This window comes from Phascolarctos cinereus, unplaced genomic scaffold, assembly GCF_003287225.1.
Source record: "Phascolarctos cinereus isolate Bilbo 61053 unplaced genomic scaffold, phaCin_HiC Scaffold_726;HRSCAF=1367, whole genome shotgun sequence".
Classification (NCBI taxonomy): domain Eukaryota; kingdom Metazoa; phylum Chordata; class Mammalia; order Diprotodontia; family Phascolarctidae; genus Phascolarctos; species Phascolarctos cinereus.
In genome coordinates, this window is record NW_027556098.1 from 82,137,526 (window position 1) to 82,155,841 (window position 18,316).

The 18,316-nt window shown below is 36.9% G+C and overlaps 1 protein-coding gene across 1 annotated transcript in view; it reads right to left on the minus strand.

Moving 5' to 3' along the window:
- The window catches only part of PHEX (phosphate regulating endopeptidase X-linked), a 244,431-nt gene that overhangs the window by 207,165 nt on the left and 18,950 nt on the right, over window positions 1-18,316 (minus strand). The window contains exon 3 of the mRNA XM_078146134.1: window positions 4,369-4,455. Coding sequence (XP_078002260.1) covers window positions 4,369-4,455 — 87 coding nt within the window. The remainder of the gene's footprint in view (window positions 1-4,368; window positions 4,456-18,316) is intronic.

Sequence of the window (18,316 nt, forward strand, 5' to 3'; positions counted from 1 at the left end):
TAGAAAAATCGGTCAATAGTTTTCTTTCTCTGTTTTTACTCTTCCTGGTTTAGGTATGAGCACCATATTTGTATCATAAAAAGAATCTGGTAGGACATCTTCTTTGCCTATTTTTCCAAATAGTTTATATAGTAGTGGAATTAATTGTTCTTTAAAAGTTTGGTAGAATTCACTTGTGAATCTATCAGGTCTTAAGGATTTATTCATAGAGAGCTCATTTATGGCTTGTTCAATTTATTTATCTAAGACAGAATTATTTTTCTATTTCCCCTTCTGTTAATCCAGACAATTTGTATTTTTGTAAATATTCATCCATTTCATGTAGATTGTTAGATGTATTGGTATAAACTTGGGCAAAATAGCTCCTAATAATCTGTTTTAATTTTATCTTCATTGGTGGTGAATTTATCCTTTTCATTTTTTATACTGGTAATTTAGTTTTCTTCTTTCTTTTTTTAATCAAATTAACCAATGGTTTATCTATTTTACTAGTTTTTTTTTTAACAAAACCAGCTCTTGGTTTTACTTGTTAGTTCAATGATTTTCTTACTTTCCATTTTATTAATATTTCCTTTGATTTTCAGGATTTCCAGTTAGGTGTTTAATTGGGGATTTTAAATTTGTTCTTTTTTTTTTTAACTTTTTAGTTGCATGTCTAATTCATTGATCTACTCTTTCTCTATTTTATTGATCTAAGTATTTAGAGATATAAATTTTCCCTTAAGTACTGCTTTGGCTGAATCCCATAAATTTTAGTATATTGTCTCATTGTTGTCATTCTCTTTAATGAAATTATTGATTCTTTCTATGATTTGTTCTTTGACTCACTCATTCTTTATGACTTGATTATTTAGTTTCCAATTAATTTTTAATCTTTATTTCCACAGCCCTTTATTAAATGTAATTTTTACTGCATTATGGTTTTTTAAAGATGCATTTAATAATTCTGCTTTTCTGCATTTGGTTGCGAGGTTTTTATGCCCTAATACATCATCAATTTTTGGGAGAGTGCTATATACAGCTGAGAAAAAGGTATACTCCTTTGTCTTTTCATTCCATTTTCTCCAAAGGTCTATATCTAACTTTTCTAAAGTTTTATTAATCTCTTTACCTTTTTCTTTTTTATTTTATGGTTAGGTTTATCTAGTTCTGAGAGAAGAAAACTGGGGTCCCCCACTAGTACAGTTTTACTATTTCCTGCTGTACTCTTTTAACTTTTCCTTTAAGAATCTATATGCTACATCATTCAATACATATATGTTTAGTATTGATATTACTTCATTGCCTATGATACCTTTTAGCAAAATGTAGTTTCCCTGATTATCTCTTTAATTAGGTCTGATTTTGCTTTTGCTTAATCTGAGATCATGATTGCTACCCCTGGTTTGTTGTTGTTGTTGTATTTTTACATTGGCTAAAGTATAATAGATTCTGCTTCAGCTATTTATTTTTACTCTGTGTGCCTCTGCTTCAAGTGTGTTTCTTGTAAACAACGTATTATTGGATTCTGTTCTTTAATCCATTCTGCTATGCATTTCCATTTTATGGGTGAGTTCATCCCATTAATATTCACAGTTATGATTACTGTGTATTTCCCTCCACTCTGTTTTTTCTCTGTTTTTCCTTCTCTGTCCCTTCTCAAAAGTCTGTTTTGCTTTTCACAACTGCCTCCTTTAATCCACCTGTCCTTCTCTTAGCACCTCCCTTTATCCCTTTCTCTTCCTACTTCCCTGTAAGGTAAGATAGATTTCTGTACCTAATGGAGTGTATATGTTATCCCCCCTTTGAGCCAATTCCAATGAGAATTCAAGCATTGCCTGCACCACCTCACTATCTGCCCCTCCAACCTATAAGGTCTTCCTTTCATGACTCTTTTTTGGGAGATAATTTTCCCCATTCTCCCTGTCCTTTCCCCATTCTCCCATGCATTAGTTTTTTTAATATCTTATCATAGTCAACTCACACCTGTGTCCTTTGTCTATGTATACTCCTTCTAACTAATAATGAAAAAGTTCTTAGGAGTTACAAGTATCATCATACTATATAGGAATGTAAATAATTTAACCTTACTGAATCCCTTATGATTTTGCTTTTCTGTTTACCTTTTTATACTTCCCTTGAGTCTTTTATTTGAAAGACAAATTTTCTACTAAGTTCTGGCCTTTTCATCAGGAATGTTTGAAAGTCTTTCATTTCACTGAATATCCATTTTCTTGCTGAAGGATTATACTCAGTTTTGCTGGGTAGGTGATTCTCAGTTGTAATCCTAGCCCCTTTACCTTCCAGAATATCATATTTCAAACTCTCTGATCCCTTAATGTAGAAGCTACTAAATCTTATGTTATCCTGACTATGGCTCCACAATATTTGAATTGTTTCTTTCTGGTTGCTTGTGATATTTTCTCCTTGACCTGGGAGCTCTGGAATTTCGCTGTAATATTCCTGAAAGTTTTCATCTGGGAATCTCTTTCAGGAGGTGATTGGTGGATTCTTTCCATTTTTATTTTATCCTGTGATTGTAGGATACCAAGCAGTTTTTCTTGATAATTTATTGAAAGATGATGTCAAAGCTCTTTTTTTTATCATGGCTTTCAGGTAGTCTAATAGCACTTAAGTCATCTCTCCTGAATCTATTTTCCAGATAGTTGTTTCACATTTTCTTCTATCTTTTCCCTCTTTTGATTTTGTTTTATTATTTCTTGATGTCTCATGGAGACATGAGCTTCCATTTGTCCAATTCCAATTTTTTTTTCTTTTTGGTGAGGCAGTCAGGGTTAAGTGACTTGCCCAGGGTCACAGCTAGTAAGCGTCAAGTGTCTGAGGCCCGATTTGAACTCAGGTCCTTCTGACTCCAAGGTCAGAGCTCTATCCACTGCACCTCCTAGCTGCCCCTTCAATTCCAATTTTTAAGAAACTATTTTCTTCAGTGAGCTTTTTTGCCTCTTTTTCCATTTGGCCAATTCTGTTTTTCAAGGAGTTCTTCTATGCAGTGGATTTTTGTGCCTCTTTTACCATTGGCAAATTCTGTTTTTTAAGGTATCATTTTATTAAGCAATTTTTGTGCCTCTTTTACTACATTGTTAATTCTCTTCTCATAATTTTCTTGCATTACTCTCATTTCTCTTTCCAATTTTTCCTCTGCCTCTTGTATTTGATTTTTAAAATCCTTTTTGATCTCTTTAAGGAATTTTTCTTGGGCTTGTTTCCAATTTACATTTTTCTTTGAGGTTTTGCTTGTAGCTACTTTGACATTACTGTCTTTTTCTGACTTTGTATCTTGATTTTCCCTATCACCACAGTAACTTTTTTATGATCAAGTTCTTTCTTGTTATTGTTGTTTGCTCATTTTTCCATCCTGTTTCTCGACTTTTAACTTTATGTTAAAGTTGTGCTCTGCCCTTAGGGTGGAGAGGGCACTGTTCCAAGCTTCAAGTTTTTTGCGATACGCTTTCAGAGCCAGTTCTGGGGGTCTGTAAGTTCTGGTGCTCCTGTGGTGATACGACCTAAGGAGAGCTGTGGTCACTGCTCTCCTAGTCTGTCCTCTAGTCTTTATCTAGGAAGGAACCTTATTCTCATGCGGCCACAAGCACAGTGCTCCTTTTTGCATTACAACTGAGACCAGAGCCCCTGCTCCCTTGTGAGCAACCACAAGCACCGTTCTGTGCCCTGGAACTGTGACTACGGCCCCTGTTCCTCTGAGGCAGCAAGTGCTACTTCTCCTAACCCTAGGACTGGAACCCACAACAGTGTTTGGGTAATACGATAGGATCTTGAACCCAGCACCAGCAACAGGTCCCCTGCAATCTCTTTCGGACCAGTTGTCTGACTCCCTTACTGTTTGTGGGCTGAGAGCTCCCAAAGCTATTGCTGTCACTGATACAACTGCCTCCAAGACCTACTTTTGGCATTGCCAGTCATGCATGACTCGGGCTATGTTCAGGTTCTGAACACTAGTTATCTTGCGCTGGAAAACTGTTTCACCCTGACCTTTTGTTGGTTCTTCCACTTCAGAAATCAACTTGAGGCATAATTTCACAGTTATCTGGAGGGGAATTTGGGAGAGTTCAGGTGAGTTCCTGCCTCTGCTCTACCATCTTGACTCTACTCCCTACTAAATTTCTAATATACTAATATATACCCAAAGAATATTTTGGTTCTCTTTGTATCTAGTTCCCATAATCCTAAATATTCTTTGTATCACACCTTACAACCAATCAGATATTTGCTGCTGTAGGTTCTTTCCAAATTTTATTTTTGAGAGTTCTCAATAGCTTTAAACTTAAATGACACCTTTCAAGCTGCATAGAATTTCAAAATATATGAGTTGCAAATATTCATTGGATTTTGAAACTAAAGCAGGATACTCACTCTCATTCATGCAAGATGCATAAAGAATTTTGGCCTTCTGTATGGCTTCAGTGTCCCTTCTTCTGCTTATTGATTTTTCCAGAAGTGCTGTGAAGTATAAAAAAAAGTATTAAGTGCCCACCTGTGGATGGTACTATGCTGGATGCCTCATAATTCAAGGTAACAGTGATGATTCCTGAAGTCTAGAAATTTAACACTGCAGAACAGACAGTGAATAACAAAGAAAGACAGAGATGGGAGTGGCAGAGGAAGGGGGAAGGGAGGAGAGAAAAGAAAGACTCGTACACAGGGCGTGTTCTAAGCAAATTCTGCAGAGGAAAAAAAAATCTTTTTCTAGGCTTCTATTTCCATGTTCAAAGTTAATGAAAATCTTGGGTGCCAGTTGAGTCTAACTCTAAACTAGAATATTTATGTCTTCCGCCAACAATAGGAGAGTCAAGAATTTATTTGCTCAAATTAAAAAATTTAAAAATGAAAGGCAAAGTCTGACTTACGCCACTCTGCCCACATTTTCCCACTTAAATACCATACCTAGCTCAATTACAGGATGAGAAATGACATAGTGGAAAGAGCATTTGTGTGTGCAATCAGAGGGTCTAGGTTCACATCTCAGCTCCACCAATCATGATCTCTTAATTCCCAAATCTAAAGGTCTTCTTTTGGTCCTTATCCTTCTCTATCTACAGCATATGACATGTTTAATTATCTCCTTCGGGATACGCTGTCCTCTGAGTTTTAGTGACAGTACTCTCTTCTGATGAGCCTTTTACCTATCTGATCCCTTGTTCTTAATGTTCTTTATAATCTCATCATCCACATCACATCCCCTAACTTTGGGTTTTCCCTAAAGTTTTGTCCTAAGTCTTCTACATTTCCTCTCAATGACTTCGTCTGCTCCTATAGATTAATTACCATCTCTATGCCAGTGACTTTCTATGCACCCAGCCCCAGCCTCTTACCTGAGCTCCAGTCCAATTACCCATTGAATATTTCAAATGAAGTCCCAGATATATGGTTATCTCAACATATCTAAAACTAAGCTCAATATCTTTCTCCTATTTCAAACTTCCCTATTTCTATCAAAGGTACCATTTTATATCAATATCTATATCTGATATATAGTGGGGACTTAATAAATGTTTATTGATTGACCGAAGAATATTAGCTAGCTAATACTTGTTGCATAAACACCTAAGTAACAGAAATGCATGGACAGTTTTAAAAACAGGAAAAGAAAAGGGGAGAGGGAAGGGCACTGAACTTATTCCATTTATTATTTCTTTCTGTGGGCTATCACACAGCAATAAAACTAACGTCCGCCCAAAAAAAGGAAGGGGTGAAAGGAATGATAAAAATAAGATAAAATTGTAGCCACATAAACCAAATTTTGGTTATCTAACTTGGATTCTACCCTAAGTAAATGCCATCTTGCATTAATATGTCATTTTTAATTCTGGATCATGGGGAGAAATTCAAAGGAAAATGAAAGCTTTTAATCAGTTTCTAAATAGATGGTGAATCCTAACAAGTTCTAGGAACTAGGAGGCGGCAGAGAGAAGCTATGAACATATTATTCTGACACTTAAATAGGTTGAATGAATTACCTAGGTCACTTCACTATCAATATGGCAGAGGCAGAACCCAAAGCCAGACCTCCTGATTGCAAATCCAAGAATCTATACACTACCCATAATCTCTTCAACAGAAGACTCATAATTCTTCATCTAAATGACCTTCCTAAACTATCTTGTATTGAACTACTTTGTTTATATTTGTATTTATTCACTTTTCATATATATATATATATATATATATATATATATATATATGTATATGACAACAAATATGTGGTGTGTATTTACGTGTATATATAATGGATAATATGTGTATATACATATATGTGTACATAAAACATATACATGTATGACATACATGTGTATATTGTGTATGTGCATCCCCTCCCTACCCCACTCCTCACTTATGCCTGTAGCATGCAGAATGTTTGCATTACCTGAGCAATATCAAATATCTAAATGAAATTGGGACTATCTACCTCTGCATGTTTTTCCACAGCAATTTAAGAACTGTAACATGCAGGCATATATGTATATATTTGTGTGTGTGTATATCTACATGTATATATAGACATAGATACTTGTCTTTGTTAGAATGTAAGGCCCTTGAAAGCAGGGATTGTTTCATTTGTTGTACTTGTATACCCCAAGCTTAGCATAGTACCTCACACATAGTAGGTGCTTAATAAATACTTGTTGATAGATCTGTTGAACTACATGTAAATCTATCTGGGACATGAGACTTGTTTGGTCACAAAAAAGAGAGGTTAGAAAGCTTAACTAACTTGACCTGCTTTAAAAATTAATACATTAAAGGACTGTTTAAGCCATAGATAGCTGCATAAACAAGATAGCTAGCATGCAACTATTTTGAAGTTGCTTTTGAAATGAATCCCTAATGTAAAAGCACTGATGTCTTTTAAAGAGAATAAACTAATTAGCCTTTCAGTGCTTTTATGAACTAAGAAGGCTTGGATTGGGGGGAGTGCTTTAAATGCATTTAAATGTAGCAGTCTGCCATAATGAATGAGATAAAGATTCCCAATTTTACTGGGAAATCACAGCAATTTCCACATCCTAACTACAGAGAAACTCTATTTTTAATGGATACTGCCTATCAATTTGAAAACAACCTTGTCTCCTACAAAACCAAAGTATAACGTTCCTACTGTACCCTGGATAGCCCTGAGACCCACTGTACAGAGGTAATCAGATTAATAAATAATTACATATTCTCTGAAGAGAATCCTACCCTTAATCTAGAGATCGTGCCTTTCAAAAATCTGTAGCCAAGAGCCTGTGTCTTGTTGCATAAACACCTAAGTAACAGAAATGCATGGAGAGTTTTAAAAATAGGAAAAGAAAAGGGGAAAGGGAAGGGCATTTATTTATTTATTCCATTTACTATTTCTTTCTGTGGGTTATCACACAGCAATAAAACTAATGTCCCCCCCAAAAAGGAGGGGGTGAAAGAATGATAAAAATAAAATTGTAGCCACATAAAATTCTGTTAAAATCTCTTCATTTGCCTTTTCACTCTATCATTTCAATGCAAATGAGATGAACCTGCTGCTGTCTTTAAATTGCTAGGGAAGGTAGATATTCCCAATTTCATTTAGGTATTTGATATTGTTCAGGTACTGCAAATATTCTGCGTGCTATATACATCAGTGAGGAGAGGGGCAGAGAGGGGAGAGAGAAGCCAGAGATTAAGGAAAATTTAAAATACTAAGTATTTACATAGGTGTGTGCCCAAGGTAAGCTGTATGTATGCGGGGCTGGGGAGGGGAAGAGATGGGGAGAATTCATGAAGATGATAAACAGTTCTATTCCAATGCAGAAACCACAGACCTAATTTGCTCTGCTAAGAGAACTGACTTTTTTTTGTATTTGTATACGTCAAAATTTTGCTGTTGTTTTGTTTTTAAAGCTGATTCAAATCCCAGTGTTCCTGTGGTGCCATCGTTCTCTTCTTTCCTCCCTTCCACATCAGTCCTCCCAAATATGCCCCCTCCCATCCTGAGAAGAGGTAGCATTTATATGCAGACCATGAGGCAGCAATCAGTGGGTAGCCACCATATTTATGCATCTGTGAATGTGAATTAGTGAGAAGAGAGAAAGAAATCTAGCCTGGGGATTCATTAATGAATGAGAAACAAAGCCTATCCCAGGCAGCTCCTCCTGTCATTAAAGTGTCCCTAAAGCTTTCTAAGTACAGTTCTACAGTACAGTTACCTTCCCACAAAACTTTTATTGTTTATTCAAAGGAACTTTCAAATATCACCCCCCACACACACACACCCATTCAAGTACCTTTTATCATGTTACCACAGAAACTGAAACCTCTGATTTATTCAGCCCTCTTGGCAGAACAAAGCTCAGGGTTTAAAATGTGCTCACAGTCATGAAACTTGTGCATTATAAATGCAAGCTTCAAACACCCACTACCCTTACCTAGAGAAAAATCATTTAAAAACAAAAGAAAAACAACCCAAAACATCACTATAGGCAACCCTGTGACAAATAAACCTAGTCTGCTGTTTTCATCACCCTTCCTTTACCTGTTCCTAATGGCAGAAAAAACAACAGAATTTCTTTAAAAGTGTGCTATATGCTAGCAGGGAACTAGAGGGCTCAGCAGATAGAGTGCCAGGCCTAGAGTCAGGAAGGCTCATATTCCTGAGTTCAAATCCAGCCTCAGATATTTACTAGCTGTGTGATCCTGGGCAAGTCACTTAATCCTGTTTGCCTCAGTTTCCTCAACTGTAAAATGAGCTGGAGAAGGAAATGGCAAACCATTCTAGTATCTTTGCCAAGAAAATCCCAAAGAGGGTCACAACAAGTCTGACATGACTGAACAACAAAACTACATGGTATGCTAAGGTGCTGGAGAATCCTGAGAGGTCTAGGTACCACACCACCACCTAGCCCCTATTTTACAGATGCAAAAACAGAGGCTAGGTGATTGTATTAGCCAAGGTCACATGGGAAGTAAGCATCGGAGCTAAAATTCATCCTTGGTCCTTTAACTCTATATCCAGTGCTCTTTTCACTATATCAAGCTACCTCTCCTGCCCTCAAATACCTTATGAGTTACAAAATAGTGGTCCTTGGGGGCAACTAGGTGGCACAGTGGATAGAGTACCTGCCCTGAAGTCAGGAGGACCTGAGTTCAGATCCGACCTCAGACCAAACACTTGACACTTACTAGCTGTGTGACCCTAGGCAAGTCACTTAACCCCAGTTGCCTAAAAAAAGAAAAAAAAAGGCAAAATGAGAAGGTTGCACTAGAGAACTTACCCCTCCGATAATAACAATAGTTAGATTTTACAAAGCCGAAGCTTTACCTTTACATATTTTACATATGCGTGGCCTCATTTGATCCTCACAATCAAGGCTATTATTATCCACATTTTACAGCTTAGGAAACTGAGGCTAAGAAGTTAGGTAACTTGCCCAGGGTCACATAGTTGGTAATTTTCTGAGGCAGGATTTTAATTCAAGCCACCCTGATTCTTTAGTGCCTACTCTGCCAATGATATCAAACTTTAGAAGAAATGGGAACTAGTAAACCACATATAAAGGACAACTAGGTAGTATAGTAGATAGAGGCCTGGGCCTGGAGTCAGGAAGACCTAAGTTTAAATCTGGCCCCAAACACTTACTGGCTGTGTAACCCTGGGAAAGTCACTTAACCCTGTTTGCCTCAGTTTCCTCATCTATAAAATGAGCTGGCAAACTACTCTAATATCTTTGCCAAAAAAAAAAAAACCCTAAGAAGTCACAAAGAGTCAGAAATGACTGAAAATAACTAAACAGTAACAATAACAAGCTGTATATAAGGATCCTTGTGGACTTCATACTGACTTACTCTTAAAATATAATGTTACTTATGTTTTATTGTATTTTTATTTATTTTGTTAAATATTTCCCATATTTAATCTGATGACAGATGTTATATGCAGCCAGTGGGTCATTTGTTTGACACCTCTGCTCTATCCCATATAGTAGCCTAGAAAGATAGTGTAATACTAAGGTCAAGGTTATTATCAACAAAGAGAATAAGGGAAGTCTTCCTTGACTAGCAAGCATTTGAACTGAGTTTTAAACATGGGTAGGAATTCAATAAGAGGAGGAAGAAGGAATTCTAAAATAGGAAGAGTATGGGCCAAAGTCAAAGGTGTGAGAACACGGTGCCTGTTGGAATCAGAGAAGAGTTCAGTCGGTCAGGAGAGGAGCACTATAGTGCCTAATTATGGGGACCTTGCTTGCCAAGCAGAAATTTTTGAAATTTAAGAGAAAACAATATGAATAACTTAAGATTCTTTGATATTTAAAAAAGATCAATGATTTCATTGGTTTGGGCACTGTTTCCACCAGCAGAAATTGCAGCCACTCCATGCCTTAGTAGAAATTATTTTTTAATTGCTTTGACCAAAATAATTAATCATCTATAGTGGCCATCATCATCATTCTGGTACTCATCTAGGCTGGTCCTCAGATAACAGATGCACAATTCATAATACTCATAGATTTTCTTGATAGATCTTGGGTTCCACTGGTATAGCCTTTAAGAGTCTGTGTCACAGCCATATCATTAGAATATGACTTTGGTTGAGGAATTAAGGTTGAAAAAGACCAAACATTTCCAGCCTCCACAGCCAAGTGGATATCAAGAATGTGCAAGAGTTAAAACTTTTTAAAAGCTATGTCTTGAGCTTGACTCTGTTTTTGACCGTGCTTAAAACCTACCTTTAGATAGCATCATGGCTGAAGGTCCCCTCTAATCTTACTATTTTCAGTCCTTGTTGGTTTTCCAGACTACAGACTTCAATTTGGTTTATACACTCCTCCTTTTATTTACTGTACTGAGAAATTTCATTTTTCTAACTTATCCTGCATGGTTATTAAACTCTTGCCGCGTCAGACCTAGAAAATCTAAATCAGCTTGCAAAGCCTATTGTCATCCACATTAAAAAATAAATAAATAAAATTCAAGTTAACTAAGCCATGCTTCATGGATTCTATAAACTTTCTGCTTTCACAGGGTTTACGTGACACTCATCTTTTTAACTGCTTAGACAGACAGTCAGCCAAGCATGGGATTAACTAAGTCTGTTTGACATACTGAAAAGACAATAAAAGATGATATTTCTCACTCTTCTGGAAAACTCACGCCTACAGATAGAGAGGCTGCTTGAATTGTTTATTTTCTTCTTTTATTTTCCATGATCCTCTTATAAATGATAATTGTGGGTACACATCAGCTTGAGGGGAAAAAATTGGGGTAGGAGATGATTTGAGCACTCTTTAAGTAGCTCTAAATCACCCAGCCAGATTGCAAGGTATGAAATAATAACATTCTTTTTTCATGCAAAAAGTATACCCCTTCCTCTATAATTAGGCCCATTTTGTAAAACTGCCTAGCCCTAAAGGAAAGCTTAATGGAAGGCAACTTTGTGTCTGCTATATTTATTATTGAGTATTATACTTTAGAGAAATGAAATGAAATTTTAGTATTGTACTTTAAAAGAAGAATATCAAAATAAATCTACCAATGCAATTTTTCAGTACATGAAAACAGCCTCTCTTAAAATAATTTCTATCACTTCTAATAATTCAGTAGAATGTCTATAGCATCCTGCTAAGCTTGTTATAATCCATGCCAATTTTTCCAATAAAAGCTAGGAAAGGCAGATAAGCAGTATATATACATATCTATTTCTATCTATATATGAATATATTTGTATACATAGATATAGATAAATATAATTGCCTGGTAGCCCACCTTGCTATTAGAACTAAAATAGTCATAGTAGATAGAGCATTACAATAAAACATTCTTTCTGGTCAATCCTAGGACATCTACGTACCCAGTATTTATTGATGTCTGAGAAAGGTTTTTGGCAGTCAACCGAGAGAGGGCATAACTATCATTTACCTTATCAACAGAATTCTCAGCCCTGTCCTTAGAAAGGCATTTCTATGTTAATGATGTCCCATATATACTAAACAACAATCAGGAGGGCACTCAACCCAATTTGACAAATGTTTTTTGAATGACTGCTGTGTGCAAGGACCACAATAAGTTCTGTGGGACATATCATAATAAAAAGAATAACAATAGCTAGCATTCATAGAGCAGTTATGGTTTACAAAGTCTACTTTACATGTTATCTCATTTGATTATCACCACAACTCTGTGAGGTAAGTACTGTTATTATCCCCATTTTACAGGTAAAGAAACTGAGGGCGGAGAGAGGTTGAGTGACTTGGCTAGGGTTACATAGCTTGTCAGCTTGGGAGTTGGAATTTGAACTTAGGACTTCCTGACTCCAAGTCTGAAACATTTACTGCCTTGCTGCCTAGAGTTGAGCCATAGACTTTAAGATCCTGGTCCTCAATAATCTTAAAAACTAGTAGAGGAACTCACAAATACAAAATAACTTTGTGATAAGTACCATTAAAATACAAATTGTTATAGTGGTTCAAAAGAGGAAAGGGCCACATTCTATTGTAGAACGGTATGATACAGGAGGGGAAAATCAGGGAAAACTTTATATAAAATGTGGCTTTGGGTGTGGGTCTTGGAGAATATATATTAATTCAGTAGGAAGAAATAAGGGAGGAAAGCATTTCAAATAGAAAAAAAAAAAAAGAACTCTATTCTGGAGAGGATAAGGAATGATCCAGAAATGGGAAGTATAGTTTGACTGGAGCATAAAGTATGTGAGAAGTAGTGGGAGATAAACTGAGAACAGAGATTGTTTATGGAGGAGCTTAGAGGTAGCGGGGAATAATTATAAAGGAATGGGCAGCTAGGTGGTTCAGTGAACAGAGTGCCAGGCCTGGAGTTAAGAAGACTCATCTTTCTGAGATTAAATCCAGCCTCTGACACTTATGAGCTGTGTGACCCCGGGCAAGTCACTTAACCTTCTTTGCCTCAGTTTCCTCATCTGTAAAATGAGCTAAAAAAGGAAACGGCAAACCACTCCAGTGTCTTTGCCAAGAAAACCCAAATGGGGTCACAGAGAGTCAAACACAACTAAAACAACTAAACAGTAACAACACATTTGAAGGCAGAAAGTGCACTAACAATAAGGGGAATCAGGTATGCTTCACAGAAGACATGGCATCTCAGTACAGCCTTGAAGAAAGAAAAGGATTCTGGGAGGGCAAGATGAGGCATGCATTCCTAGAGGAATATCTTTTATGAAAGTATGCAATTGATGTAATGTTCAGTTTAGAGGCCAGTTAGCAGTTCAGTTTGTTTGGAACTTGGAGTTCAAGAAGTTGAATAATGTGAAATAAGACTAGAAAGGGAGGTGGTCACCTGATTGTAAAGAGCCTTAAATGCAAGGCTAAAGAGTCTATATCTCATCCTAGAGGAAATGGGGAACAAATAAAATTTTGCAAGCAAGGGAGTAATATGATCAGACCTGTGCCTAAGGAAAATTATTTTGGTAGTTGGTTAGAGGTCCCAGAGACACACACTGTCTGCCTTAGATATAAATATAATCTATTATTTTTGTGGCTTTCTTAATGTTATACTCTCCCAGCATTCTTCATATAAAGCCCACCTTATCACAGGGAATAATTTTTGGACTATATTAGATATCATCTTTGCTAATATTTTATTCAGTATTTGTGCATCAGAATTTATTACTGATGTTGGTTAATAGTTTTCTTTCTCTGCTTTTTCTTTTCTTGGGTGGAGATAGATATGGGCTGTTACTCTTTCTATATAGACCCCTTTGACCACCTGGTGAAGCCTATGAACCCTCTCTCAAAATCATGTTTTTAAACATATTAAAAAATACATAGAATAACAAAAGAAACCAATTGTATTAAGTTGTTAATGTTCAGCTACGTCCAACTCTCTGTGACCCCATTTGAGGCTTTCTTGGCAGAGGTACTGGAGTGGTTTGCCATTCCCTTCTTCAGCTCATGTTGTAGATGAAAAAACTGAGGCAAAATAGGATTAAATGACTTGTCTGAGGTCAGATTTGAACTCAGGAAGATGAGGCTTCCTGACTCCAGATCTGGCACCCTCTCTACTGAGACATCTAGGTAACCAATTATATGAAGTACAATTGCCAAAGTATAAAAAAAAAAAACACAGGTATGTGCACTGAGCATTAAGAACCCTGGAACTAGAAGAAATTTGGTGTCTTCTATCTTTATTTCTACAAACAATTTATGTCTTATAGGAATTGTTTTTTAAGTGTTCAATAGAATTTGCTTGCAAATCATCTGGGCTGTTGATTTCATAGACACTGCAAGGAAAGATGACCATATGTCCCATAAAATGATGTTTCTTGTTGCCTTTGTCAATGAGGGCCAAAATCAACTCTGCCAGCTGCAGTTTTTTTCCTCTCCAAAGATGATCTCTGAGTCTTCTATTTAACTGTAACACCTTTTGTTCTTCTAGTTTCATTTATGATAAGAGTGTTAAGATTAATTTGATTGAATTCTCCTGTATGCTCAGTTGCTAGACAAGGATCTCACATTTAGAGTACAAAGAGTGAATGTTTATAGAGAATCTAAAAACAATGGGATTCCTGGGAACCTCTGCCTCTTTCCCACTGCTCTGCCACCATCACTTCAAAAGTAAAGGGCACCGTGCAAGGTTAAAGGCTAGTTTTTGTTTTTCCTTGTTTCATGGGTGGTCATGGCCAAAAGATTCATGATATATATGGTGGCCGTTCTATTGGTGATGAGCCTTTCCCCACTTCACAAGGTTGGATCCTCAATGTGACTTGTTCAATTTCTCTTCTGAAATTCATGTGAATTATCTATTTTTTGGATTAATCTGAGTATCTTATTTGTGTCTGCTTTCTGAGGACCAACCTAGTGATGTAGGGAAAAACTCATCACCAGTAGATTGGCCACCATGTGATGAATCCTTTGACCACAACCACTCACGAAACAAGGAAAAACACAAATCAGACTTCAACCTTGCATGGTCCCCTTTACTTCTTCAGTGATGATGGCAAAGCAGTACGAAAGGGGCAGAGAGTGCCAAGAATACCATAGGTTTTAGATTTTCTGTAAACATTGCCTCTTTTTACTCACAACGTAAGATCCTTGTCCAGCAACTGAGCGTACATGCTCCTGGGGGCATCCAGTCAAATCAGCCTTGACATTGTCTCTATAAATGAAACCAGAAGACCAAAAGATCTTACAGTTAAATGGCAGGCTCAGAGATCCTCTTCAGAGAGGAAAAAAAATGGAACCGGTAGAATTGGTTTTGTCATGTATCCACAAAGGCAACAAGAAACATTATGAGACATGTCCCAATGTACAAATGACTGCAGCATAAGGAACAACATGCTTCAGAGGATTAAGAGGTAGGGTAGAAAAAGAATACAAAGAAATCAAAAAGACTCTCCAAACTGAATCAATATATACTTACACTAAAATGACTTTAGTGTAAAAGTGTGCATAGAGGAAGATAATGAAAAATATGTGACGAAAGAAAGAGACCGAAGACTTGTAAAGTATATGAAGGTCTCATAACTATACCTCATACTGCCTTCAAGAAGAGAGTTGAGGCACACTCACATTTTGTGCAATATACATATATGTATCTATATGTATGAATGTGGCATATACATACATATATAATTACAATTATAATGTAAATGAAAACAATTCTAAATGGCACCCAACTCAAATGAATTGCAGTGACCAATCTTCGTTCCAGAGGGCAGATGAGGAAAAGCAAAATAAAACAAAACAAAATCTCCTCCTCTTGTTAAAGAGGTGGTGAAATACAGGTTCAGAATGTTGTACACAGTGTTAGGCAATCACTGTCAGCTAGTTTTTCATAATTGTGTCTCTTGGCATCAAGAGAGAACTCTTTGAGGAGGAAGTCTATCAGAAAGTGTTGGTGATATAAGAAAAAAAGGCACAATAACATTTTCAAATAAAAAAAGAAAATAATATATATGATTCCTTCACTTCTATTTTACCTAAACCCTTCCACTCTCACTCCAGGCCAGCCAGACTAAATTATACTGTTCCTGTCCTACCTTCACTCAATCTCTCAGTCTCTAGTTCCATTTTAAATTAGTGTGTGCATGTTTCACCTGGGATCTAAAGTAAAGTATTTTTAGTCTTTGGTTTTGTACCCCACCCTTTTAGTCACCTTGTTCTGTTTGCCTCAAATCTGCTCAGTATTTTCAACTCCTACTCACAAGCTTATTTTTTAAAGGTGAATTGTTATTGTTGAGGGGGTTATGCCAAAATGCATGAAGGTTATACAGTGTATTTTACTTTAAAAGAAAATTAATGCTAGGAAATGCCCTGAGACCATGCTAGAAAAGTCCCCTGAAAGGTGGCAGAATATATCTATATAGCTATATGTGTGTACATATATGTACATGTATACACATGTGTATACATACATATACCTGTGTGTATATATATACATGCACAAATTTATACATATACATCTACATACACACCTATATATGCATGCACACACACATATGTGTGTGTATGTATATACATATATATATATATATATATCAGTTATATTAAAATGTAATTCTTGCTGTATTGGAAAAGGGAGGGGGGCAGGGAAAAGTGTAGGTAACCACAAATTCCCTGAGATTCTAGAGAATCTGAGCTCTAGACTTCCTGATTCCTCCCCCGTCTGTGAAAGCGGCATCAAAGACACTATAAACATAGGCTTAAAAAAAGCCACTTCCCAACTAACCCCTGTTTTCACTCCTCCTTCACTGGACTAGGTATCAGAAGGAGTAAGTCCTATTCCTGGCTCCATAACCCATAGTGTGGGGTCTAAATAAACTATCTCGTCTACAGTGTTCTGGTCCTCAGTTTCCCAATCTACAAATGAGGAATTGGGAGCCAGACTCTCCCCTCCTGACACCTTCCTACCAGTCATGAGGAAGCTGACATCATGCCTTTGACAATCCTCTGAACCTCCGGGGGAATTTCAATGTCTGTGCGCCAGTACTGTACCTAAGCAAAGACTCGAATCAAATAACTAAAGAGAACCTGGGAAGACTCTCTCACAAGTACAGGGCACATTACTCACACAGCGTGAACCCACCACCCTTTCCAGGACAAATCATGCTATACCACTTCTGAAAGGTCTTGTTACTTTAATTAAGCCCTTGTGCCAAGGGCTTTAATAACAACAACAACAATACCAACTAGCATCTGAATAGTCCATTAAAGTTTGAAAAGCTCTTTACATACGTTAACTCATTTGATCCTCACAACTCTGGGAGGCGGAATGTTTGCTTGGCAGCAATATCAGGTACACCATGAACCCCCCACGTGACATCCACTGTCTAAAGAGAGGAGACCAAGGGTAAGACATCACAGAAGTTCTGGGCCTCGCAGCTCCACCACAATTTCCCTCATGCCCTTTGACTGTTTTCTCCACTTCTGCCATTATGGACGGGCCAGGACCAGTAGATCCTGGCAGCCCACCTACATATTTTAGAATGGACCTGTGATTTCACTGGTGAAGGGAATTCCCTCTACCAATGCAGATGGCACCTCCTCTGTTATTCACAGCCATAATGAGCTGTCTGGGCACTGAGAAGTTGAAGTGATTTCCCCCAAGGCTTAAAACAAATACTTGATAGATATGGTATTTAAACACATATTTTCCTCACTCTGTGGGTAGTTCTTTATCCACTACACCCAACAACTGTTTTCTATGGCACCCAAGACATCTCTGCTAACTGGTGTAGTATGCATATACACATATGCATATTATATATATATAATTTTCTTGGTAAAAAGAAATGGGAAGAATCACTCAAATTTTATGCTAGTGAATTAGCTATAAATTTAAAATAGATCAGCGGGTAGCAGAATCATTTCAATTCAAAGCTCCTAAGTATTCACTCCAGGAAGCCTTACCAGCTGTGAATGTAAGCCAGCGAACTACTAAGTATCTTCTTTTTCTGCCAATCCCCCTTCCCACCTCTCTCTAATACAATTTTTGGTTTCCCTATATTCCTTATTTATTCATGAAAAAAGAAATCCCTTTCTCATTCCATAAATTAAAATGCCTATAAATGTTTCAAAAAATGTCTCTCCCTGTGCAAACATCAACACTGGTGTGTCTTCCTAAACAAACATATTTTCTTCCTGACAAGCTATTATCCAGCCAGAACATAATTAATATTTCTCTTATGGGTAGTGCCTTTTTTCCATGAAATGTTCCCTTGACACTATAAAGCAAACAGCCCATCATTACTAATTCATTGAAAGCTATACATAGGTGATATTACTCATGATGAATTAATGTGGTATTAACAGGCATGCAATTAATCTGTACTTATGAGCAGAATCCATAATAAATTCAAAGTCCCTGAGAACTTTAAAAA